General features: G+C 38.6%; 1 protein-coding gene across 3 annotated transcripts in view; it reads left to right on the forward strand.

Annotated features, from left to right (window-relative positions):
* The window catches only part of TOX3 (TOX high mobility group box family member 3), a 78,497-nt gene extending 63,051 nt beyond the window's left edge, over positions 1-15,446 (forward strand). For all 3 annotated transcript variants that reach the window (XM_087739527.1, XM_087739528.1, XM_087739529.1), the window contains exons 4-7: positions 7,962-8,231; positions 9,626-9,853; positions 11,209-11,289; positions 13,497-15,446. In XM_087739527.1, coding sequence (XP_087595653.1) covers positions 7,962-8,231; positions 9,626-9,853; positions 11,209-11,289; positions 13,497-14,237 — 1,320 coding nt within the window. In that variant the 3' untranslated portion in view covers positions 14,238-15,446. The remainder of the gene's footprint in view (positions 1-7,961; positions 8,232-9,625; positions 9,854-11,208; positions 11,290-13,496) is intronic.
* Positions 15,447-18,164: the final 2,718 nt, after the last annotated feature.

Genomic DNA, 18,164 nt, shown 5'->3' on the forward strand with positions numbered 1-18,164 from the left:
CAGACACAATGAGCCATCTGTTAATGAGCTGTTATGGCTGGAGAACAAAACGTATTCTGGTGTTCTTTTCAAAAACAGGCAACCCGTAGTAACTGCAAGAAAGGACCTGTCCATAGAAACAATATGGCAGCAGTTGCCAAAGACACCTATCTGAATAGCAGGTACTGCTGGTGCTAAAAAAAAAAAAAAATTAAAAAATGATGCAAGTACGTTATTACCTATCAAGATACATGAAGGGCTTCTGCACGAAAGAAGGGAAACAGAAACGTTGGCAGAACAGTCTGGGAAAAAAGACTGTGACTATTTTATATTAATAATGCCTAAATCAAGATCTACCAGCTCCAGAAGATATTGTAAGGTGCCATATGAATATGTGGAAAATGATACACCCCACTGGGAAAGCTGTCAGGAATTGGAGCAGATGCTGAATCTCTGATATTCCTAAGAACTGAGCTCAGAAGGAATGCAGACATCTATGACCATGGACACCAGCTGTGCATTAAGCCCGGGCCATGGCTTTAAACCATTCTGCTTCCTGAGTTTAAAATCAGGTGCTGCTTCCTTAAGCCAGCCAAATGAGGCAGATGCTGCAGCTGGTCTGGATATGTTGTACCTGGCCAAAGGCTTTGTTGGGTCCAGCCACCCTTGTTCTTGGGTCATTTGAAAACTTCCTTTGAAATTCCTGCTATTCTTTGCTGTTACCACCTGTGTTTCCCCTTGGACAGCTTACCCAATACTCAGCTTCCACTTCAAGTTCTCAAGCTGTAAAGAAATGCTAAGTCTCTGTAGAGTTTTAAATTATTCCATGTTGTCAGGTAGCTGGAAGAAAAAATACCTGGCTCTGGTAATATGAAAGATAATGAGATCTACTTTTCTGATTTGCTTTAAAAACCCACAACAAACAAAGAAAACCGAAACAAAAAACCTCAACACCCCAAAAAACCCAAAGAAAAAATACCCCCACCGAACATAGCTACCAACACTTGTAGCAATTTTTAAACAAACAAATGCCATGTAACCCCCAAGTGTGTCCCCCCCAATTCTGTGCACAATTTTTGTTACCTTTGATAATGTTTGTTAGTTGTCATGCTTCCTTGCAGTCTCTCCCCACGTTGCTTACTGCATAATAAGGACCTTTGAAGTCTGCCTTTGATTTGGTAGCTGAAGCACCTGAAGTTGCAGAGGTTGTAACAAAACTGCTAACAGCATTTATCTGACATTCTGGGATTTAACTTTAACTACCCAGGGTTTGTTTGCAATGTGCCTTCGCTGTTTGCATACAGCAGACCTGAGCTTGTACTGCTAATTTGGAGAGAAGCTCCTCATGCCAACAGACTCATCAGATCAGAGCCCAGATCTGTGATCTGAGTCACACATGTATTGTGATCATGCTGTTGGGTACCTTGTCCAAAAGGAGTGTGATTCAATATGCTTTAAAGTATGGTAGATGTTTGGGGAGAAGAGATTGGAGAATCTGTTTTTAAATGCCTCCACAAAATGGTGTAAAAAATACATCATAAAGAAGCTGTGAATTAGGTGATGCTAAAGCATCAGTAGCAGCCACTGTGGATGGGTGGAGGGCTATAACCAGCCTATGGTGCTGTCCGTCTGTAAGAGCAGAAGCCTTTCCAGAGCAGAAGGACCCCATAGCAACTGAGCAGCATTACCCCTTCAGCCCACTTTGGGAACTGCATGGGGAGCCTATGGGGTCACAGGAAAGTAAATGGGTAAGAACAAAGTTCCCAAACAGCAAACGCTCCGTGCTAGGGTGGTGGGGCATCTTGGGTAAGAATTATAAGCGTTTCAGAGAAAAGTCTTTGTCTCTTAGTTTGGTAGTTGTGTGATTTTTGCGTAGCTGTCAGCTTTTAGTATTTCTTCACCTTGTAATGTAGCATTTTGTTAAAGATAGCTGAGCACGCTGTGAATGAGCTGGTACCAGTAGAGGCCACACAGCAGTGTTGCAGAGGAGCCTAGTCAGGGGACCCGCAGCAGTGTCAGTCTGGCAGGTGCCCAGGCTGCTTGGCCCTGTCCCTTGGCACCTTCTTGCTTGGAATCACATCTCTGAGGTGGTGCTGCACTGCCTGGTGTTGGTGTGCTCCTGCTGCCTAAGCCCCGAATGTGGTTCCATAGAAGAAGTGGTTTTAACTTGTGATTTGGTGGTCTCACAGCACTCTTACCACCCCCTGTAACAGGTCAGGCCGGCTGCTCTGAAGGAAGCTCTGTGCTGCACAGGGGAGCCTGAGGAACACCGGCCATCACTGCAAATGTGATTGCAGATCAGACACCAAAGAAAAGCAAGGGAGAGTAAATCAGAAAGATTTCAGTAAAACATGTTAAACTAACTTGGCGGTTGCAGCTGTACAAGAAAATTCGATCATATAGCAGGAGATTAATTTCTAGAGACATCTGAGATTGCCAGAACAAAAGGACATAGTTGCTCAGTTTTGAGGAATAAATCAGTGAGCCCTCAGGTTGGTTTGGTTTGGTTTCTTTCTCTTCATGTCCCTTCTCTGGCTTACGTGCTCTGTGTGAACAGAAAAGAGTAATTGCTGATGTAGCAGGACTGGGGGAGCACACAGACCAAGAAATTGCATATTCCTCATGTTCTTCAGGCAGCAGAACGTGCGTAAGCCTCCTGTCACCAACCGATCTTTTAGATCCAGCTGCAGACGTAATTTTTTTCTGAACCGACATGTACTGTTTATTGTAGCCTTTATTTGGGAATTAAATTAGGTAAGGCTTACTTTTCTACAGAGGCATGAAGCAAAACATGGGAGTTTTCTTATTGCCAGAGAAAAGAAGCTGCTGCTTGTAGTGGATCTTCTGATAACTGCAGTTTGACAGATCTATTACTGATGGCAGTATCTGAGGAGGGGAGAGGAAGGACACTTCTTCAGTGGTGGCAGTACCAAGTGCAACTGTTTTGTATTCTATTAAATAATGATTTAATCTCTGACAGAGAAAAGCATCCTGTTAGTTTGATTTGTTTTGATTGGCAGTGAATTCCAATCTTGTAAAAATTTAGATTAATGGATTCTTTTATCTGTACTTTACTTGTGGAGAAAAAGAGTATTGAGGATTTCTTCTAGAGATATGCCGACTTGCCCAAAAGTAAAGGGAGTAATTTACAGACAGGGACAACTGAGGATTTCACTCTTTAAATTGCAGTGCATTTGCTTCAACTTAAACATATCCTTTAAAATATTACATCAGCTTATGTTACATTGACAGTGATGAATTCCTAAGGCAATAGAATATATAATGTTTTAAGTCAACTTCTGAAACCGGGGCACAGTGAGCATAACCATAAACGTTGGGTTTTGCAGAGTTATTTTTGTTGGCAGATTTCTCACTTTCCTTGAAGAACTGGCTCATGCAGTATAGGGTCAGATCCCAGCCCTACATCTTCCTGTAGGCACTTCCATCGGCTCGGTCCTGACGTGGCTAGGAAGAGTCTTACTGGAGGTGTTGCCTGTTGAAATGATTGAAGGCTGGAGACATTGATTTTAATCAAGACTTCAATATTACTCAAAATGTTCTAAAAAGTAATTTCCTAGTTATATTTTTAAATATCATGTTGAATGTTGCTAGAGACTAAAATTATATCAGGGTAGAAATCCAGGATAAAACTACTGTATGTAAATGGTTCTCAAAATGCAGGATAAGTGGAAATTAGGGCATCTCTCGATGTAATGGCTGGATGCGTTTAACTGTCAAAATAAATACTAGCTGTGTTACTAGCTGTATTAACTACTGGATGCTTAATGAGTTGATAACAGAAGAATGAACTATCTTTTATTACCTTAATTTTTCCCTTAGTATTCAGTGGTATGTTTCGCTTTTGCTGGCTCAGGTACAGTAATTATTGAAAAGCACCTTTGATAATACTGTATAAATTAGAGCGTGGGAGTTCACACATTCCTTTTTTTTAAGTCTCATTGCTCTGTTGTTTGCTTTCCAGTGGCTATTGAGGAATTGATATTTTATCAGTTTTTGAGAACTTACACTTTTACAAATCAAAGTAAAATAAGCCTATATATTTGGCATATGCCGTGAGACATGTGTCCTTTGGCAGTATGACTAAGTATGACTTCTTTGGCATGACTGTCTAAATAGATTAGAATAGTTGAAAGTAGGATAGTTTGATGGATTGATATCCTTATGGTTCCTTTGACGAGGCCTTCTATGCATCAAATGCTGAATGTCTTTATAATGTGTGCTATTGGAGCTGTGCAAGAGAGTGGTGACAGAAAGCCAATGTGCCTAGATACAGTCACCATTAAGTTGTTTTGAGAAGGAGGAAACATTTTGGACTGTATTTTGCTTCTTTTAATCCATGTGTATAGTTGAAGAGAGCTGGCTGGCATTCCCCTCAGTAAATGTCTCTATACCTTAGGTTTTTTGTAGCACTCACGTAGGACAACAACAGAGAGATCTGAGACAAAGTCATTTCAGTCTGCAGGGGAATCACACTAGTTATTTCTCTTTGGTTCTCCGTTTCACACATTATGTCGTCGTTTGATTGTCATGCTGAGTAAACCAGTGGTTGAGTTTTGTCTGACTTGTGTTAAAATCACCAAGTTTTGCCTAGCTTCAATCCACAACTGTAAAGCAGATCAGGCTCAATCAAAACTTGATTCTGTCCGCTTGAGAAGTTCATGAATTTTTGTCAGAACTAATCTGTCATTTTTGCATAATGTTACAAAAATCCTGAATGCTCATAATACTTGTGTATCACTTTTACTTCTGGTTAAGTTTATGTAAAAGAGCTTGTGATATTCTCTAAAATTTTCACAGTATTCTCAGTGGATTATTTTGAATACACGAGCTTTTCAATTTTCATGAAGTAATGTAATTAGGATGTCATGTGGATGTTTTAGTGCACTTATATTTCCATGCATGCTCCTGATATAAGATGATTTTTGTTGTTAAACATTTATTTGATAACATTTGGTGCATAATGAAATGCTACTGATCCTTTTGGCTCAGTGTTGGTCTTTGTAGCATAAGGGAAAAAATAAGAGTTAAGATAATTGACGGAAATTTTGTTTTCTTGATTATAGATTCCTCCTTAGAAGATTTTGTTTGCTCAGGAGCCATATACAAATGCTGTAGACTTTAGTGTTGCTCTTGACTAGCTCCCCTACCTTCTTGCTACTTGCCAAACCACAGTACAAACATAAATAATGGAGTTTATGCTTCCTCATCTGAAAGCTCTTCTATAGGTACCATAGGTTGTTGAGGCCCACAACACTGTACCACAAAGTGAAAAATGAAATTCCCATTCCTTTCTTTGTGATTTTTTTTAATATTGATTAGCCATATAATCTAAATTCAAAGTGCAGAAAATATATTGTTTGTCATTATCATATGCACATAGGATGTAAATGATGAGGATTGGAAATGATACAAAATATTTTCTTTTATATAATACGTCTTATCTGTTTGGTGCTAGATAGCCAGTTAGAAAATATTGTTGTTTTCACTTCTAGCTTTTACTGAAGTTTTTAAGATTAAAAAAAAAAGCTTAAAAAATTAGGAAAAGATACAGAAAAGAAAAACTGGAATTAAATAAGTGAATGTGAAAAACCACACAAGCATCAAATAGTGTCAGTAAAAGGGACAGTTAAGAATTCATGGGTGTGTGTATAAAATTAGATTCTGGGTCAGTGCAAGTCAAGAGAATTTAGTCTCAATAAAATCATAGATGCAACCGAAATGACAGGACTTGGAGTAAATGGTTTGTAACCCATGTCATCACATTTTGTTGCCTCAGTGTAAAGGCCAGGAAGGCCTGTATTGTGTAACAATAAAGAGAGAACAAAAGCTAGTCTTTTAGATGTAGAACACCTCCAAGAAAGTACTGCCTGCAAAATAATGAAGAAAGTTAATTTCCATGAGAGGTCATTCTGATGATCTCCACCTTTGCTTCACCAGCAGATTTTTTCTTCATGCAATAAAGTGATGTCTGTAAACTAAAGTGGATGGAGTAATATGCAGAAAGCGATATCCTTTTACAAAAGACTTTGAATGACTTCCAGATGCCACTGCCAATACAAGTCACAATCAAAATGACCCTATAGTTAACAGCAGTAAATTTTCACAGAAAGGTGCCCTGAAGCAAATGGGCATTTCAGCCAATAAGTTTGATGTTTTGATCTTTCTGTATCAAGTGTTCCACTTTTGGCACATGCGTTCATCTCTAAGGAACTGCACTCCTTTACTGAAAATATTAAAAGAATTCAAGAAGTAGGAAAAGGAGCGTGGTGCGGTATGGATAATGAGCTAAGCTGACAATAGCTTGGAAATCATGGGGAAAATGAGGGTGAGACCTCGTGTATAGGATCTGGATCATGAGCTTGTGGAGTTAGCTTCATCTGTACTGGATCCAGGTGCAACACTGTGTGCTTTTATGCTAAGAAGAATTTCTTTTTTCTGTATAGGCTTCAGCAGAGAGGCATGAATGCCAAATTCAGAATTAATATGATTTATTGCTATGGGGAAGCAGTGCGCTGCAGCACTTGTACATAAGATGGATGAAGCAGGGTGTGCATCTTCTCTAACACATGTATTGCTTCTTTGTATGCCTGCAATTGTCCCATCCAAGAAAATGTTATCAGGAGCACAGAACAACTGCCTCTGTTGAGGGGAGAGTCGTAAAAAGTAAGAGGAAAGTCTCTTGGGCTAACCTTACCTCCATGCTGACACAGATTTTTGAAAACTGGTTTGGGCTTATCCACACTTAAGAGAGCACTGGGAAGGTCAAAGTCCGTTGTGGAAGTCCGGTGGACTGTACGCTGGGCTCCCAGCATTGCTGTTTTGTTCTGTGTCGTTTCATTAAGGATCATTGCACCTGCTACTAATTGCCATATAGGTTATTAATAATGAAAGAGTTTTCAAAATCTAATTTATTTCTCATGTTTCTGTCTGTTCAAACAATGGCTGTAGATTAATCAGGTTGTTGAATCAATTTGTGAGCTATTTATTCTCTTCACTTACTAAATGTTTTAAAAATCTTCTTTTCTGTTTAAATGTTCCTTCATTGTGTATTGATCTGTGTGTGGTTAAAATAACAAAACTGAGTTGTTCATAGGCAGATTCCAGTTGACTTTACCTTCAGGGTCTCGCTTCTTTTTATTTACAAATGTGATAAGTGTTGTGCTGATGTAGAAGGCAACATAGTTTGTGCCCTCAAGAAAGAGTAGAAACAAAACCATGCAAGCACTTGAGTTTCTGAGACATGCAGTACAAGAAAAAGAAAGTCGGTGATTGGTACACAGCTTGCTACTTCCACATGCTTTGATTGTTGGATTAAAGATAAAAACGTGTAGTTTTGTGTGATACTCGCAAACAAGGATTTTTAGGAGTGATCAGGATTACTCGAACGGTTCTCCAGCGTGCTGCGGTGTCTGCGCTCGAGACCTGGCAGGGCAGTGTTCTTTGTTTAAAACAACTTTAAAATCCCACTCAGACAGGATTGTTTTATACCTACTGCTGTTACTAGAAACACCTAAGAATAATTGAATGTCAGCAAAGGAAGATGCTTTTCTCTATATCCATATATCACGCCCCCCACCCCGGCTTTGTTTACTTTCCGCATTTGACATCAGTTTGTGTCTTCTCAGCTGCAATGTTTTCCCTGTATTGTCAGTCAGCCTGTTTCCCTGTTTTTTATGCGGGTATTTCGCACTGCATCAAGAGAAGAAATGTTTAAAAATGGGGAAATGCAATTTTTATTCCACAAGAAAACCCCACCCGCAAGTGGCAGAGAAGTGAAGTCCAGGGGAAGTGTGGTAACTGTTGCTGCATTGAATTTATTAACAATGCATTTAATTCATTAAAAAGAAACGAAACAAACTGCAAGTTGACAGTGTCAGTTCTGTAAGCCTGTGAAAATAACTTTACCCGATAATGCTATGTGGTAACTGCTAATGACTAAATAATGTTTCAATCTCTTTTAGGATCAGAGTCACACGCAAGTTTCCCAGTATCGCCCGGATCACTCTCTGATTATGAGATCTATTGTCCATATGACTGATGCTGCTCATTCGGGAATTATGCCTCCTTCTCAGCTAACCACCATTAACCAGTCTCAGCTAAGTGCGCAGCTGGGGCTAAATTTAGGAGGCACTAATTTGCCACACACTTCTCCCTCCCCTCCTGCAAGTAAATCAGCCACTCCTTCCCCATCAAGCTCTATAAATGAAGAAGATGCAGATGAATCAAATAGAGTAAGTTATTCCATGCACTGTAGTGAGTAAGCTTTACATGTCTATATGTATATTTTCATGAATGTGGCAGTATCATCTCAGCTGCAATGTGGTCGTATAAAATACAAATGTTACAGTATAGTGGAATATGATTCATTTGCTGTTTAGCTTCTTTACTTAAGAGTTTCCATAATACCTCCATAAAAATAAACGTAAAACTATACATATATATATATATATACTTGGTCTAATACATTCATAATTCATTTCAGATTGTATAGATCTGGTGAATCTCTTTACTCATCAACTTTGGACAGTTTTGTCATTGCGGTGTTCTCTGGAGTCATAAAACATAGATGCATTTAGATAGAAATAAAATAAGCTGCTTATAATTGATAGTTTAGTTAATTTACATTTTGCTTTAAATAAATCTGTTCTAAAAGGAAAATTTTATCAACAAAATAAAGCACAAATGTTATTATAGCAGTATATTTAAAGGGCCTAATTTAGATTGTTCCATGAAAAGTTTTCTCATTAAATTAATGGACATTGTGGATATGGAAAGACCATTGTACAGGATCCTCAAAATATCGAAGTAAAATGACTATCATAGAGGTATATTTAGAGTCACTTTATCCCCTTGTTGCAATAATCTGTGCATAGTTCACCAAAAGAGGGTACAGGGCACGAGGAGCACACAGGGACCAGAGTTACCTGTGACCCTGCGTGTGCTGCTCTGGGGGTTCCCCATCCCAGCGGCAAGAGGGAGACGTAGGTGCAGGGCCAGTGCCTGGCAATAAGGCAGAGCCTCCAGCGCTACTGCACAGGCACCTGACCCTGCACGAGGAGCAGTGGAGGTGGGTGGTGGACACGGTGGGTGGTGGACACAGTGGGTGTTTGCCACAGGTGGATAGAAACTGCAGAGTTCCTACTGCTTTTTGCCTGAAGGGTGGGCTTTTTAACCCCTGACCCATGTCTAAGTTGACAGTCTAAGTCTGGGAATCAGGAAATGCCTCCAAGCTCTTGTCTTTTGAGTCTCTACTGCTGAAATTACATCTTAATGGAAAAACATAGATTGCCTATTCAAAATATACTATAGATTAAATCTTAATTTTTTTTTAATACAAATTAGTGTTGAGGTGTACTTTTTCAGGTCAAGCTCATAGGATTTGACTCTCTGAGCCATGCTTACAATGAGTAGTAACTATTCATGCATTTAGTTCCAGTAGATCTGATGAGATTAAGCTGAGAAATTCAAAGCCAATTCAAAGGCTTGCAGAACAGGACTCTCCAAAATGTTGCCTACATAGTAGCTTTTTCCATATATTATTAAGCCAGACTGTCAAACATTTTTTGGAATTAATCTGACTTATTTCATGCATATATTGACTGTTCTTGTTATTACTGTTTCTTAGGCTACTGGAGAAAAAAGAGCTGCCCCGGATTCTGGCAAGAAGCCCAAGACTCCAAAGAAGAAGAAAAAGAAAGATCCCAATGAGCCACAAAAGCCAGTGTCAGCATATGCCCTTTTCTTCAGGGATACACAAGCTGCAATTAAAGGGCAGAACCCGAATGCTACATTTGGAGATGTTTCAAAAATAGTGGCGTCTATGTGGGACAGTTTAGGAGAAGAACAAAAACAGGTACAAAATTGATGCAGGGTTGTCTCACAAGAAGTAAAATAGTAATCCTTGTAAAAAAATCCTTCTACCTCTGCTCTGAGTGGACCATGCTAGTTGCTGATGTAGACCTCTTACTCTATAGAGCTCAGGAGCTACACTGATTTTTGAACTTGCTGAAGACCTGGCATCTAAAAAGCATTTTGTTATAAGAGCCAGTAGGTAGTATTAAATGGCTGTATTTGTCTTTAAATTTTAAAGGGCAGTTTGTAAAAAAAACTCAGGTGATATTGTCCTAGAGTCCTGTTAAGACCATCTTTTGATGATTCCTATTTCAAAGCTCTTGTTTCCTATTAATCAGAAGTTAGAAGAGAAAAGGGGAAGGTACAGCACATTTACCATTTTCCTTTGATCTGCCTTATGAATTTGTTACGAAGCGTGTTGATTTCCAACCTTTGAAGCCAATCCTCTGTGCCTCATTACAATGTCGTGTGTGAAATGTTATCTCCAACTCAAACTTGGTACAGAATGATGAGTTTTGTTCTTCCTGGAGCGTTATTCTTCTTTCTATACACATGTAACTCCTACACACGGATTGAAGGGGAAAAAAAAAAAAAAAATCCTTTGAGGCTGTTTGTCTGTTGATACTCTGTGCAGCTCCCAGTAACGGTTAGTGGAAGCTGCGATGGAAGAGTAGACTCCCATATAGGACACCTTCTGGCAAGATATGAATGAATCTGATCTAACAGATGATGGTGGGTGAACATGATTTAAAGGTGAACTTTAAGTTTACTGATGATTAAAAATACAGATTAATTCATTTTTGCCTAACTGTTCTTGTGTAACTCAATGGGATTCTGTCATACTGGCTTTGAGGAAAGTGAATTGTCCAAGCTCTATGAACCACATTTTCTAAAGGTATAAAGATTTATTTTTTTTTAATCCGTAGTTCGAATATGTGTTTAAAAAAAATATTGCATAGCCATTTTTTGGTATTTTATACTACTGCAGATAATTTTTAGCATCTGAAATACTCAGTGTTCTAATATCCCCATTACTTAGAGTGATTAAAATATCATTTCCCGGGGAGGTAAAGTGTGCATAGGTAGTCTTGTCAAACAGTTGGCTGCTCCAGCAGCTTTTTTTTTTCACGATAAATCACCATAAATTGTGGTGCAAGTCCAGCAAGTAGACCTGAAAGTCTGTAACCACCTGCAAGAATATTTAGGTCTTTCAGGGAAGAAAAAAGCACATCTAACAGTAGAGTGCTTTCAGGGTTTTTGGTCTGTGTTTTTTGTTTCTTTGCAAGTGATTTTGAGAGCATTCTGGCAAAAACGTCTTAATATTGAAGTTCGTGAAAATGTGGTCTCTTTTAATAGGTATATAAAAGAAAAACTGAAGCTGCCAAAAAAGAATACCTAAAGGCACTCGCTGCCTATAGAGCAAGCCTTGTTTCTAAGGTAAGCCTAATAATCCCTTCAATGTAACGCAAGATAGCTTTTGGCAATGGTGTTTAAATATGGCGGGGGTTGTGTTATGCAAAATAGAAGTAGAATCCTAGGATTTCTGTAATACAGCTTTACAAGATGTGCTGCTGCTTGAACCCTGCTTAGTCTCTGCAAAAAAAATTTCATCTCTCTAATGGCACAGTAATAATAATAACTTTGTAAATGGATGTCTTCCTTTATCTATGCAGGCAAAATAATGCACTTCCCTGCAAAAAGTAAAATTCAGTCATGAAAAATATACTGACCTTTTGACATTAACATTTGCAAGCTATTTGCAGAGTTTTGTTTTTCCTCAAGTGCTGCTTCTCAAAAGACAGACTTGTTTTGTGTGGAGCTGGAGAGCAGTTATTGTATGACAAAGCTTAAGTATTTCTTGCAGGTGAGGGGGAAAAAAAAATGCATGGTGGCTCTGAATTTGGAGAGTACTTACAAATGGACTAGCTGGCAGTGAGCCACATGGAGTATTTTAGTGGATCCCAAGTTAAAATAAAACTCATGAAGAAAACAAAGCTCTGCTGTCTTATTTGAGAATTTACCTTTTTTAACCGGCAGCAGTACATGGGTTGTAGATCTGTTGCATCTGAATACCATAAATGGAAATATGCTTATGGCCATCTAAAATATGGGTAAAAATTAATCAAGGTGGTTATTTCTCTAATAGTATTTCATAAAGATCAGTTACAAGAATATCTTTGATCACAAGAAAGCAACAGAAGAAAATGATGATCTCTAACTCCTGAGAATACTTATTTGAATGTACAACGGCAGAGCATTAGTAAATCACACAGAAAGTTGCTGTGTATTTTAATTAATGCTTAGAAATACAACAGCAGAAATTAAGACCTGTGCATTCTTGAAAGCTGGAAGATTTCTTCTTGTGTTGAGAAGCTGTGTTTTTCTGTTGTCTCTAGGACTTAGATAATATTCTCAAAGCCTTTAGTATCACAATGCTAAATTCAATGGCAGCTGGAATTGTAAATATCTTTGAGGGAATTTATTTTGTCAGTCCTAAGTTCCCTTTTCAAAAACACCGTAAATCATATTTTCTCCTCAAATCCACGGGACCTGGGCTGCCGAGTAACGTGTCGGAAGACCGTGAGTGGAAATTACACTCTACGTCCAGAATTCATTTCCCTTAAGACATCCTTGCTGTAGCTTTTTCATCTGAGGTTGTTGCTGCGAGTAGGGATGGAATAGACACTTCTGCAGCATAATTTGACACATTCTAAAGTAAATGTCTAAAACATGTCAGTTAATTGTGCTGGCAGAGACTTTATCTCTCCCTTGTCTTTATATAGGGACATATATAACGTTGCCTATTTATATAATAGGCAACTATTCTACATGTCGTGTACAATGCAGATCTGCAAGACCGAGAGACGAATCCTACCTTTGGTGCTTGAATATATCTAATTTAAATATACACAATATATGTAAATATACCTAAAAAAACTATGCCTTCAAAGGCACCAGAACACCGCATTTATTACCATAGGCCTGTTTGGACTGTAGTTTTCCCTGGAGGTGTGTCTCATCGGAAACCTGCAGGACACTGGAAGCAGGCAGGGTTCCCTAAGCAGGGCACCCTGCTGATGCAACTGTAGTGCTTCCAGAGTGTTCAGCTGGGTGCCTTGACGATGTTCCCTTAGGCTTTTGTCTGTTGTAGATACTTGGGACTTGATGCCTTGGATGCGAAGAACTGCAACGAGCAAATCAAAAAAGTTGTTTGAGAAGTTTCATTGTTTGTACACCACTCTTATGCCATGATAACTGGTGCAGGGGGATATGCTTCTGCTTGGATTTGTCTCCCAAAGAACAGCTTTTTTCTGAAAACATATAAATATAGAAAGTGTTAGGCCCTTTTTAGGTCTTTCAGCCACACAATGTACGTGACATCTGTGACTTTCTGGTGTTCAGCAAGGGCACAAGTTAGTTTTTTTGTCCCAGTAAGAACTGGAGGTACTGTATACAGAGACAGATGAAGAGGTGATGTAATGGATTGGTGGATCAGTGATCTTTTTCAGATTGCTGATTGATCTTTTCTGATAGAAAACAAAAGATGAAAAAGTCTCCCTGAGTAGCTGTGACTTTTATTTCCATGTAAACAGTAACAGTGTTTTTTCTGTTAAAAATACAATGAATTTCTTTTCTAAACACAGGCTGCTGCAGAATCTGCCGAGGCCCAGACAATTCGTTCTGTTCAGCAAACATTGGCATCCACAAACTTGTCTTCCTCCCTTATTCTGAATACTTCTCTTTCTCAACACGCAACAGTATCGGCATCTCCTCAAACTCTTCAACAGTCCCTTCCCAGAGCAATTGCTCCAAAACCTTTAACCATGAGACTGCCAATGAATCAGATTGTAGCTTCTGTTACCATTGCACCAAACATGCCAACAAACATTGCAGCTCCCTTGATAAGCTCTATGGGAACAAATATGGTGGCAACGCCATCTTCATCTCAAGTAAGTCCCTCAATGCAAAGCCAGCAGCACCAGATGCAGCAGCTTCAGCAGCAACAGATGCAGCAGATGCAACAGCAGCAACTACATCAGCATCAAATGCATCAGCAAATACAACAACAAATGCAACAACAGCATTTTCAACACCACATGCAACAACATTTGCAGCAGCAGCAGCAGCATCTTCAGCAGCAAATTAATCAACAGCAAATGCAACAGCAACTGCAGCACATACAGCTTCAGCAAATGCAGCAGCAGCAAATGCAGCATATGCAACACCAGTCACAGCCTTCTCCTCAGCAGCATTCTCCGGTAGCCTCGCAGATCACTTCTCCCATCCCTGCCATTGGGAGCCCTCAGCCAGCACCTCAGCAGCACCAGTCACAAATACAGTCTCAGACACAGACTCAAGTATTATCACAGGTCAGTATTTTCTGAAGATAAACGATCTTGCAACATGGCTTTGTGTTGGTGGAGGGGGTAGGGGTAAACCATATTTGGCTGAAAACTGTAAATTGTTGATGGTACTTATGCAGGGATGCATAACAGATCAAATGATCCTCTAAAGTGTCTATTAGATAGGCAATAAAGAACTACAATGTAGCTGTGTATCATCTTTTAGCTGACTATAAATCATTTTGTCTAAAAAAAAAAAAAAAAGCTGTGCTCTTTTTCATGTGATGCCTTTTTAATTTATTTAAGCTTTACCTACAATATGTGAATCAAATGGCCTAATAAATACCTGGACCTTATGACTGCAAAATGGCCTTTCAGAGTTATATGATATAACCCTTCTTTCTCTCAAAGTGAATAATGCACTTCAAGGCAGTACGAACTCATGGAGCCCTTAAAGCACAGTTGTAACTACCTGTAAAATGATGATTGGATTTCATACAATCATACTTGTATGACATGAGTTAGTTGATGGCATTTTTTGTCATGAAAAAATAGAGTAAATCACAGATTTTTGCCAAAGCTCTTAATTTTTTTTTCTCCTAAATGTCTTCAGAAAAACAAATGCAAGTAACTGAACTTAAATGTTTGACCCAGCCTTTCACTTCATTTCTCCAAATAAACCTACCATAGTTTGTAAGAAAATATATATTGACATTTACCCTCTTACGTTAATTCCGATTACAGAACAAATGTGAATATTATATTCTGTGTCAAAGTGATGAGTTTCAGATTTAATACACTGTATTTTTAAAAGGGAAATGCACTTAAATAGAACTGTTAATACAGAAAGCTAAGATGAAAAATGCAAGAGTTTTTAATACGCTGTAAAACCAGTAGAATATTTAAATGAAACTCCACAATCGAATAATCAATGTAAATATTTTCTTTAAAAGTTGTAAGTTTTCATATCATGTGTTGTAAAGTTTTCATAAATGAGGCTTTAATGTAAACACTGGTAACATGAATTATTAATTGCTACATTGCTTATTGTGTTTTTATGCTGTTTTATACTTTTTTATGAGTTACGATAGCAGCAATTAAGTTGTTTGTATTTTGCTTATCTAAAATAAATGCTTTTATCTTGCTATAGAATAAACACATTTCAGTAAAACCGATGGGCATAAGTCTTTGATACAAAAACCAGAAATGTTTCCTAATGAAAACACTTTCCTGGAAAATTTAACTTTTTGGATTTTTATTTTAGCAAACACACTGGGTAAATAGGTACCGATCGGAGCCGAGCGTGTGATCAGCTCTTGTATCCATAAAGGTGCGCTGCTGAAGAGTCGCGTACAACTTCTCTGAGGTTTCACGCCTTACTTCAGAGAGAGAAAGCAGGTGGTAGAGTGACAAAGCATTCGTGGTACCCTGTGTTACGTTTATCCGCAGGAACAGGACAGCGAACCACTCTCTCAGCGGTAGTGTTCAGAGATGCAAATAAGCACAAATTGTGTTTTTCTTTGTGTCTTTGAGTTTCAGATGCAAACGCTGCTGCTGCCATGGGCTTCCCGTCTATAAGCCCCTAGCTCTGACTGATTCCGAGCTGTCTGACGTACATTTTATCATAAAAGTAGGGCGTGATAGAGGAGGGGTGGAGAGGGCAGGTATTTCATATGAAGGATGGGGAAACATTCACATGTAATGTGTTGTCAGGATATTAGTGCTGTTTATATGTTTTTACTCTTGACAGAGAGGAGAAATCCTTTATTTTCTTCTTTCCCTTCTTTGTCTGCAATAGCTGTGCTGCGAGTGCAGTCTGACCACTATCCCCAGTTGTCTTGCATGATTAATTACAGCATCTGTCCTGTCAGAAGCTATAATGAAGAGGTCTTGATAAAAATTGCAAATTACCACTGGCAACAATCTTAAACTGCTTATGATAAAATGAAAATTAAAAACAGCAAGTGTCAAACCTGAGCAGAATCCTAATCCTGTTTGAGGCGGTGTCCATGGCTACCGCGCGCAGGCCACAACCAAAAAATAATGGAATATAGATCCCCAAAAAGTTGCAGCCAGACTTGAGGGAAGAGGTACTATACCGTGTGAGTTTATTAATAATGAATTCAGCTTTCAATATTTCATCATCCTCAGGTACTCTGTTTATTATGTACAAATATTGAACAGCAAGAGATTCTAATTATAAATTTATAGATTTCTCGGAGCAGAAAAAATCATGTATAAATCGAAGCTTTTCATAATAGGAGTTAGTTGACAGCTACCCATGCTGATAATAGCCTTAGTATGATATCTAATAATGTCTGGGATGGCGGGGGTTTATTCCAAGAGTGAGGAAGCCTGCCTGCATTAGAAATGGCACGGCAGAGGCTGGTTGGGAGAGATTTTTGTGTCTGTCGGTTTTAAGCAATGTTACATAACAAAGGGAACCATTTTATAGTCGTTTTGAAACCTTTAGACAAATGTCTTCAGAAATAATTGCTAAACTGCATGTGACAGTAATTGCGTATTAGTTCTATAATTGTCATTTTGAAGACCTATGAAGTATCGTTGGAAAAATGTCACTAGTGATAAGAGTTAATTACAACTGAAGTCTGTTTTCAACTATTTGCAGCGAGAAGCAGGTGTTATTACACTCATTAAATGATTTCATAAATCCTGGGTTTTATCACATTTGATTAAGAGCTGCTGAACTACTGATGGTCAATTCCAGGAAAAATAGTTTTAATTACTGCAGCTAAAAGAAATTAATCATCAAGCAGGACTGTACATTTTAAATATCAAAATTTGAGTCTTGAAAAACTGCAGCATCCCCCTGCTCACTACAAGATTATATTTTACATTACCCACAATAGCATATTGCAGAACATCTTGTGTTTCAAACTGTGCAAGTTGGTGTTCATATTCCCTAAGCCTAAGTGAATAACTTTGCTATCATAGGTCATAAATAAAACTGTTAATTTAAATCGCTTAATATGCAATTTATACCAGAAAATTGCAGTATCCGTATGATTTCGGTGTCATGCGCAGTTTAAAGAATGTTTTCCTTCATATCATTTACAAGCACTTAACTGCTCCCTTCTTTTCCCGAGGTTTCAGATGCTTTATCACCCCGGTTAACCACATTCTACTTTCACATTAACCCAGGTTGACACATGATGAAAGAACATAGGGAGGTTTAATTTTTAGCTGACACAGGGTCATTAGTTTCTAACTTGGAGAACAAAGGCTTTAAATACCTCTATGCAACATAATCTCAATTTTATATTATCACCTGACCATTGTGGTTTGCAGGACAGATGGATTAAATATCTCAAGTTTAACCAGAAGTCTTGCACTGACTCTTTTCAATGGGGATTGGCTATTTGAATGGCTCCTTTTCCATTTCTCACTTCATGGAGTATTTTGCAGCACTGGACTTCATTCTAACCTTTCCCTCCCCCCTTTGTTTGGCTTTTGTTTTGCAACAGCTGTTATTATCGTTTTTGGTCAGCTGTGATTGCTAGAGGCAAAATAGGACCAGATGGTGTTTTGCTATGCATGAATGGCGAGTTAGAGGAGTTTAGATTGAATAGGCCAAGTTTGAATGGTGTCTATGCACCACCTGCCCTCTTCAGCAGCAGCATACACATCATAGGAGCATGATCTGTCTCAGACCTACTAGAATTGGATGGGAATGGAGAGAGCCTCGTTGGATTTTCTCCATATTTATTGATCTTCCATGCACTAACAGCATAATGCAGTACACAGTCAATTTAAGATAATTGGATATGACACAGCATGTACATGTAATCTATCACTGTAGTCTCCTGGTACACTTTAGGTTTTGCTGCCACAAGAACATGCAGTATTAGCCTGCATTAATAGGCTAAGTGGATGGAAGTAAAACAGGATCATTGTAGGGCTTGATGTAACAAAATATACTGTAGGTTTAAAACGATGCCCTCGAAACTG

Source organism: Nipponia nippon, unplaced genomic scaffold (assembly GCF_047370975.1).
Source record: "Nipponia nippon isolate SJK-2023a ecotype South Korea unplaced genomic scaffold, ASM4737097v1 scaffold_7, whole genome shotgun sequence".
Lineage (NCBI taxonomy): Eukaryota > Metazoa > Chordata > Aves > Pelecaniformes > Threskiornithidae > Nipponia > Nipponia nippon.